The sequence below is a fragment of the Gymnoscopelus braueri genome (assembly GCF_963280865.1).
Source record: "Gymnoscopelus braueri genome assembly, chromosome: 4".
NCBI classification, from domain to species: Eukaryota; Metazoa; Chordata; class Actinopteri; order Myctophiformes; family Myctophidae; genus Gymnoscopelus; species Gymnoscopelus braueri.
This window is the reverse complement of record NC_137605.1, coordinates 52,967,817-52,977,156: the sequence shown is the minus strand read 5'-3', so window position 1 is coordinate 52,977,156 and position 9,340 is coordinate 52,967,817. Positions and strand designations below refer to the sequence as shown.

General features: G+C 40.5%; 1 protein-coding gene across 1 annotated transcript in view; it reads right to left on the bottom strand.

Moving 5' to 3' along the window:
- Nucleotides 1-597: 597 nt before the first annotated feature.
- Nucleotides 598-9,340, bottom strand: part of nacad (NAC alpha domain containing) — a gene marked incomplete at its 5' end in the record, with an annotated part of 50,622 nt that continues 41,879 nt past the window's right edge. Inside the window, 5 exons of the mRNA XM_080425972.1 lie at nucleotides 598-702; nucleotides 1,172-1,294; nucleotides 4,642-4,785; nucleotides 7,828-7,974; nucleotides 8,392-8,460. Coding sequence (XP_080282098.1) covers nucleotides 688-702; nucleotides 1,172-1,294; nucleotides 4,642-4,785; nucleotides 7,828-7,974; nucleotides 8,392-8,460 — 498 coding nt within the window. The 3' untranslated portion in view covers nucleotides 598-687. The remainder of the gene's footprint in view (nucleotides 703-1,171; nucleotides 1,295-4,641; nucleotides 4,786-7,827; nucleotides 7,975-8,391; nucleotides 8,461-9,340) is intronic.

Genomic DNA, 9,340 nt, shown 5'->3' with positions numbered 1-9,340 from the left:
TCAATGAGGTGATCCTCATTAGAATTGAATGGCCTGATAAGTCCCACCTCCTCAAATATGTTGGAGCAGGAAAATAGGAAATAGAAGGAAAATGAACCAAATAGCCTTATCTATGCTATAAGGGAAATTGTCAATGCAAAGCATGTCAATTGGAAAATGTTTTATAAAACAGAGATTTGTGAGCAAAATACAAAAAATTGAATTATGTAGATCAATTGAGATATAGATTTATTTGTGTCCAATTGTTTTGTTGTTCATAATGTCAGTTATGCATTATTTAAAAATGAATTAATATAATCAAGATACTTGGTTCCACTATTGTAAAAGAGCATGTTCCTTCAAAATAAAATATCAGGTGTTACATTTAATTAAAAACTGTATAAAATACAGATTTTCTTTTTGTTGCATATTTTCTACAGTGGACACACAATTTATGAGACTCAAAAAGGTTGACATACAGACAGACAGACAGATAGATCGATCACACGTGATAGATCACACGTGTCAATAGTCATTTCCATGACAACAAAGCTTGATGAAAGTAAAGGAGTCACAGCTCTCTCAGACATGATCCAACAGACTTTATTGAGCAGATAGTGGGGTTGCAACATAGCAGCGATACAGAGGAGCCAGTGGCGTTTACGTTTGATTGGCTGGCGGCTTGGAAGGCAGGTCAGGGGACATCACTCACATGGTCAGCTCCTACAGGAGAGGAGAGGAGAGGAGAGGAGAGGAGAGGAGAGGAGAGGAGAGGAGAGGAGAGGAGAGGAGAGGAGAGGAGAGGAGAGATGTGATTATTTAAAAAAAATGTACACAGATGTGTGAAAAGATCTCTTTCAATGTTGGTCTTTTGGATTCAGAATATGGTTGGCTTTCATTCTACTTAGAACACGTAGGGGGGAATTGAGGACAATGACAGAAATCTGGCTTTCCAGGACTGAAGTTGAGAACCACCTACTGTTATGTAGCTACATGCAGCTCAGTGGATTAATCCTGCCACCTAGTGGCCTTAACGTTGAACTGCTTTTCTATAAATCCTGTAAAGATGCAGTAACTCTCAAGACAGTCTGTCTGCATTCACTAAATGTAAAAGTATTAAGTATTTACTCATGTGTTTGCCGTTCTTTCATTTAGCCCATATCTACCCTCCCTCCCCTCCTCCTCCTCTCACCATGATAGCGTTGACAATGTCGTTCTTGTTGTGTCTGAGCGCGCGGACGGCCTTAGCTCGCGAAACGTTGGCCTGCGCCATCACCAGCTCAATGTCCCTCTGCTCCAGACCTCCCTCATCCACCTGACACAGAGAAAGAGAGAGAGGGCGGGGGGGTTAGATTAGAATAGGAGCTTTGATTGATTGATTCATTGAATACTTATTAGTCAGAAATTGTAAACAGCATGTGGTACAATCACACACTAAGGTTAAAAGGATAACACAAAAAGTCTTATGTATTCAATTGATCAACATAGAATAAAAAAGTAGCACAAAACATGCCATAAACAAATACAAAACACAATATATACAAAGGAGGAAAAGAAAAAACGGTGGCAGTGAATTACATAAACCCCCTTAACTCATTGGCCGCCATTATCGCATTAACGCGATCTAATAAATAGCGCGCTTGGCCGCCAGGATCGCATTAATGCGATCTAACGTCTTTATTGATCTTTATGCTCTGATCACGCTATTCTGTTATGAATCAGGCTAAGTTTCGGGTTCCACTTACTTCAACCACCACTGCATCCGGTTCCATGACTTGGGTTCCGTTTTCGGTTTTACATTTTCCCCCCAGTCATTTTCGACCATAATAGGGAAACAAACGGTTTTTCACACGCTATGAAAAGCGATCGGAGACCTCCCCTCCTATAATCTATGGTCTGGGTGACGAACACGGGTCCCCGTTGTGTATCACAAAGTAATTTTCGCCGATAACAGAATGTGAGACATTTCACTTCCGGTTCATGTGTTTCACTGTGTGAGTGGGTCTGGGAGGGGGCGAGTGTGATCGAGAGGCGATCAAGCTTGGTATGTGCTGCGCTCTAGTGGTGGAACGATCGAAACGATTCAAGTGTCAAGGTAGACTTTCTAGATGTGAATTAAATAACAAAATAACGAAACAAAAAAACACGAAAATCGCTGGCAAGGGCTGCTATGAACGAGGTTTTAACTCTGGCAGTCAATGAGTTAATAAAAGCTGAGCACTCATAGAACAAGAACAGGAAAACAAATCATCCACAGATCTGTCAGTGTAACAACAAAACATTTCCCCACGGGAACATGGCACACACAACATCTATGCCAACTACCAGAGGGAAGAACAAACTGTTGTTCTGTTTAGCGATGGATAAAGATGGAGATAATACAAAGTACAAACATCTTGTTATTTCATATTGTTTAATTCGATGGGAATTACATTTACCTAGGCTTGTGGTCTCCTGATAGATGTGTTTTTCAGGCCAATTTTGAAAGAAACCACAGTGATACACATCCTTTAATGGATGGTGGTCAGGGCATTCCACATTTTGGTGGCAGAGTAGTAGAATGAGAATTTTCCCAGCTATAAACCTCCAGATGAACGGCCCACACCTGGTTTCTGCACTGTCGCCACAATGTTGCATCGACTGTGAAGTCAGGACCAGATAAATGAATGCAATATTTCTCTGTTCAACTTGTTGTAAGTCTATGAGCTTCTAAGCTGAGAAACAGCCTTGTACTCTGTCCACACAGATTGCATTAAAGCTGCACTGTGTCAAGTTTCTATGGTCTTTTTTGATTGATTGAATATTTTATTAGGCAAAAAATGTAAAACAGCACAGTTACATTTAAAATACTTTGTCTAACAGGTCCGTTCATAAAAGTCCTTGCGGACTTGTTTCCAATGAGGGCCTTGGTCTGGCTCTATAGGAGGTGAGCCACACCTGTAAACCTGTGATGTCTGTCTGTTCCGGTAGTAATCTGATCGATCATTCTTCTCACATACTGTAGGCTACTGTATGTTTTACAAATGTTTAACTTTAAACTTTTTAAAATGTATTTTTTAATTTTTAAATTTAGGCATTTAGCAGACGCTCTTTATCCGGAGAGACGGTGTAGTGCCTCAGTAATCTAGGATCAAGAACCTAGTATCAGTCTGAACAATATAATGTAATATAAAAATATATATAATCTTTACATTGAAACTATAGAAACTATAGGATGCCAGGTAAACAAATGAACCTACATTAGCATCTAGATAAGATGCTCTCTAAGACCGCATGGTCACCAAGGCTAGGTCAAGTGCTACAGGCTAAGGTCTGAAGAGGTGAGTTCAGAGGTTCAGATTACGACGGGAGATTGGGAGTGAATCTGCAGTTCTAACTGCAATGGGGAGTTTATTTATTTATTCATTTATCAGGGACAGTGCACATTAATCAACATGTCAGTTTTCACATCCACGTGAATGAGCCAGAGTTAGCCAGAGTTAGTTCATTTCCATCTGTAGTCCCTGAGCAGACCTGTGTTTGTTCCACAGTTTAGGAACCAGAAGGGAGAAGAGTTCTGGGACGTGTGGAGCGTTGTCCCGGATGTCCCACTGACTTTTATAATGGAAGTCAGTGGTGGGCATGATCTGAGCTGAAACCTTGCCCAATTATGGAGTCATACATCATAGATATATGCGTCATAGTAGATGAGTCATGTCACAGACTGGCCACATGAAGTCCAAGCCGTTATTAGACTATATCAAGGTTTCATTAAGACAGAACCGCTACCAAGTACCAACCAAATAAAGCAATGGCATGTTGGCTTCATCCCCTCCTTTCTGAAGCAAGCAAACTGACCTCTAGTAGCTTAAAGAAATGCCTGACATCATTTCATGACTTTAAATATATAAAAAAGTGGAAACAGCTCGTAGATCTAGCAGATCTGCTACTTCCACTATTTATTTATTTTGATGTTATACAGTCATATATATATATAATATATATATATATAGCTGAGTGCAGCTGAGTGCTGCCCACAGAGGAGCGCGGAGGGGGGAGCAGTTAGGGGTTAAGTGCAGTGGTGGAAAAAGTACTCAAATGTTTTACTTAAGTAAAAGTATCAATATTGCAATGTAGAAGTACTCTGTTACAAGTAAAAGTCCCGAATTCAAAATGTACGTAGTAAAAAATAGTAGTAAAGTAGTTAGTGTATGTTTTATAATATAATCATTTATATCTTAAAAGTAACTAGTAACTAAAGTTTTCAAATAATTGTAGTGGAGTAAAAGTACAATATTTGCCTCTGAGATAGTAGTGGAGTAAAGTAAAAGTAATGGAAATTGGAAATACTCAAGTAAAGTACAAATACTTAAACATTACAGTACTTAAGTAAATGTACTTAGTTACTTTCCACCACTGGTTAAGTGTCTTGCTCAGGGACACTTCGACACATTGCTGAGGGCTAGAATGGTATACCTTGGACCTCCCGGTTCCCAGGCGGGCTCTCTAACCATAGCTGCCCCAATTGCGATTAGGCGATTACGTAATTATTGTGACAGGCCTAGCCCCGGGCGCGTCCCAGTGTGTAATGGGGCGACACCTGTGGCACAGTGTATGATTTGTTGTCAGTCTGAAAACGGTCTATTAAATGAGCCTCAGAGGAGACAAAGGCGCGGCTATTACCTCTCCCTCCTCTTCCTCGCTCTCCTCCTTGATGGTGAGGCTGGGTGGGATGGGCGGAGCCAGGGGGGACGACGAGGACGAAGCCACGGGGACCTTGAACTTCTCCGCCGCTGCCTTGTGGACCTGCTGAGACAGGTCCTCAATCTGGACATACACAGGAGAGATAGAGAGAGAGAGACACGGAGAGAAAGAGAGAGAGAGAGAGAGAGAGAGAGAGAGAGAGAGAGAGAGAGAGAGAGAGAGAGAGAGAGAGAGAGAGAGAGAGAGAGAGAGAGAGAGACAGACAGACAGACAGACAGACAGACAGACAGACAGACAGACAGACAGACAGACAGACAGACAGACAGACAGACAGACAGACAGACAGACAGAGAGAGAGAGAGAGAGAGAGAGAGACACAGAGAGAGAGAGAGAGAGAGAGAGAGAGAGGGAGAGAGAGAGACACACACAGAGAGAGACAGACAGAGAGAGAGAGAGATAGAGACACAGAGAGAGAGAGAGAGAGACAGACAGAGACACAGAGAGAGAGGCAGAGAGAGAGAGAGACACACACAGAGAGAGATAGAGACAGACAGAGAGAGAGAGAGATAGAGACACAGAGAGAGAGAACGAGAGAGAGAGAGAGGGAGAGAGAGAGAGAGAGAGAGACACAGAGAGGGAGGGAGAGAGGGAGAGAGGGTGGGAGACAGAGACACAGAGAGAGTGAAAGAGAGAGATGTACAGACACAGAGTGAGAGAGAAAGAAAGAAAGAAAGAGGGAGCGAGAGAGAGAGGACAAAGGGATCAGTGAATGGAGGGAGGGAGAGAGGGATGGGGAGAGAGAGAGGAGAGAGAACAACAGAAATAGAACAGCAGGCATATTTGAGAAATCAAGGTCACCTTGACATCACAGAGGGAGACGTTTACCACTAACCCACTGCTCTAACTGTTGTCACTGTCAGGTACAAGCATTGTATGTCCAAAAGAGAGAACCATGCGTTCCAATGGATCCAGTGGAGTTATTATTTAATCACAAGCTCTTGTTAATACTTTTCATTGTTTAGATATTTATACTATATTTACTCACAACGCATCACATCCTGAGCTTGTACATCGGCTATTTTCACAACTTTTTTTTTAGATACTGCCATATGACAAAGTATAAAATGAGGCATTCATTATTGAGAAAACATAATATCTTAAGAAAATTATACATGGAGATACAAAGTTTCTGCCCGACAGCGACGATAGAATTGTTTTGTCTCCTATATGCTAGAAGGAGGGAGGGAGGGAGGAGGGAGAGCCTATTTCACCTACGCAACCAGCACAGCAACTCGCTAGCTAGCTGATAACACAGTAATGCTATACTGTATCTTCTATAATATAATGTACTATACTACAGTATATGCCAGGGTTTGTCAAAGTGGTTGCCAGTTCAGGAGGGGTCGCAGAATATTTTGATAATATTTGGAATTTAACAATATCTTATTATCCTCTTATTATTATCTTATTATTGAATTTTTAAAAAGTAAAATTGTATATTCAATCAGTTCTAACCAAAACGGATATTCTCTGAAGTTTTCCCCTCAACATATTATCTCTGGGGCAAAATGTACACATTTGCGTACCCCCTCCCTTACATAGACAGCAAATGCACTCTTCCTAACATTACCTGTCAGCAGGTGTCGGAGGCTATAGATGAAAGGAAGATATGGACAGGTTTCTTAAGAGGAACAAAGTAACGTTAGACCCATTCAGCAAACTGACTGCTCAGAGGCTGATGTCTGTAGGGTCAGGAGCAGCAAAACAGCCTTAAAGGGGTAGTTCACCCCCCAAATAACTTTTTTTCTATTGATTACTCACCCCATGGAGCCTTGAATTCATGGATATTTTTTTGTTTTTGTCGCATTCCTTCCTTTATTATTTGATTATAATAAATTTAGCCCCATTGATTCCGGTAGGAGACACAAATGCATTTGTGTCTCCTACCGGAATCAATGGGGACACATTTATTATAATCAAATTATTGGCTTAGGAATGTGACAAAAACAAAAAAATATCTATGAATTCAAGGCTCCAGATGGTCAGTAATCAATAGAAAAAAAGTTATTTTGGGGGTGAACTACCCCTTTAAGTAAAGCTTTATAACGATTGCTACCTCCGAGTATGGTTTCAGCTGGAGTGGCACTGATACCTGCCCAACACTCAGGGTTGCCAACTACCTGAAATAGGGGAAATAAGGGACACCCGACCAAGCGTCCCATATTTTCCAAGAAAAATAAGGGACACCCAGAAAAATCTCACTGTAGGCTACACAGTATATGAGCCGTTTTTGTATATTATATTAATCACTTGAACGACCCCAGCATCCATATTCCAGGGGGAACATTAGCCAAAAATAGCCGATCTACAAGCTCACAACACATTGTGAGCTTATAGATCGGATATTTTTGGCAAAGAGATTTGGTGTAGACGGAAAAGAAGTCCAAGTACAGAGACAACTCAGGTCTGGTTTACTAAGTCTAGTGGTTAACGACCTGTAATATATACAGTACAATATATGAACTGTTTGAACTTGTGTAACGCCCGGGGTTCAAACCCGGGTCTCCAGCGTGGAAAGCCAACATCTTAACCACTGGCCTAAAGGAGAATTCCCTCTTGAACAGGGGAGATATTAGTGTTTTGATCATCAGGCAGAGGTTCTGGGCCACTACTGTTACACTGAATATTGACATTGAATATTTTAAGAGATTGAAAACACAAAATGAAAGAGAGAGAGTGAACATTATGCTTTCAACTGTGTTGGTTCACTTGAAATGTTGCGGTCACCATCATCATATTATAATAACGAGATAGTAATCGTGATTATAATGTTAGGAATAGTTACAGTAGGGTCTAAATCAAAGTAGTAAAATACGGCATGAATATAGGTGCTAGAGTGAAAAGTAACAATGTAATTTGGGATAAAAAAATCAAAAACTATGTATAGGTGACCTGAACCCCACGTTTGAGAACCACTGATATATGCGATGCTATATAGTTGCTGTCGGGCAGAAACCTTGTATCTCGTTATTTTAACTTTTTATGTTTTTCCGTATATTAACGCCCGACTTCGTCATACTAGCGACATTCAAAAGTAGCAAAAATAGCGGATCTACAGAGGTTTCTGCCCCACAGCGATATGCTAAAGATGTTTAAGACACCAACCTTGGCCTCTCCAAACACGATGTAGATGTCAGACGCAGGGCTCTTGAACACGTCTGGTCTGCTGATGACAAACAGGATGCTCTTGGACTTCCTGATGGTGATTCTGGTCACACCGTGGACCGGCTTCAGACCCAGCTTAGACATCGCCTGTACACACGCATGCACGCACGCACGCACGCACACACACAGTTATCTAAGAAATAAACTAGAAAAACTCAAACTAAACAACAAATACACAAATAAAACTAAGCCTTTTCAAAAGATGAAAAATAAACTTTAAAAAAAAACACTTTACATAAAATAAAGGGACTAATGAAATGCATCAATAAAATTTAATAAAAATAAAAACAAATGAAAAAGCATAAAATGACTTGTCTTGTAGTTCTACTGGATCTCTTCTCCACTAGTCCTTCCCTAACTAGTTTTTAATATGTTATATGGTCATAGTTTTAGTCATCATAGCTTAGTTTTTATTCAGCTTTTATTTATTTTTTCGTCAGTGAAGAAAAGTAGTGGACAAACATTTCTGGTAATAGTTTCAGTGGATGAAATGAACACTGGTACCTTGCGAGCCTTCTTCTCACTCCTGCTCTGTTTGGGTCGGTTCATCCCTTCGTCTCCTGGAGAGATGGACTGAAACAACACAACAACCGCATCAAGACCTGAGGCCCATTCTACAAAATGTCTTCTGATTCATAACAGTTTTCTGAAAAACCCATGTTGCTATATCAGTGGTGCTCAAACCTTTTCATGTCAAGGACCACCCAATGTAATATGTATTGGCCGCCGAACCCCATCTCAAAATATTTGTTCCAGGGACCCCCCAGAAGCAAAGATTTGAGTAAAAAATATTCGCTTTAAAAATATCTATATTCAAAGATTTGCACACATTTTTCACGAAATTGCAGATCTATAAGCTCATATGAGCTTGTATATCTGCAATTTTTTAATAGCCAAAAGTATAAAATAATTATTTTTAGCTAAAATCTAAAATGGCAAAAATGCCTTCCCGGCTTTAATGGGTTAATGGAGCTCCATATAATATTCTGGTCCATATTCTTCTGGCCCATATAATATTCTGGGGGCGAACATTCAGCGGAAAAATAGCAGACCTACAAGCTCACAACGTGTTGTGTTGTGATGCTATTGTGAGCTTATAGATCACATGTTCTTGTGAAGATATTTAGTGTAGACGCCACGGTAGGGCTTCAACAGTTAATCGAACTATTCAATTTAATTGATTATTGAAAAATAATCTATTAGAATTATAATAGTTGCAGCCCTAATAAAACGGAGGGGGCCCAGTATAGATCCCTGGGGACTCAAATAAGTAGCTATACCTATACTGTAGGGCATTGGCCTTCAACAGGGGCTATGAAAAGGTTTAATCTGCAACACAATGTTATACAATATGTAGTGTGGGGGTCCCTGCTTCATCACTCTCTCAGCTAAAAGGTCCTTGGCCTGAAAAACGTTGAAGACCCCTGCTGTAGGATTTAAGTGGATATTAATG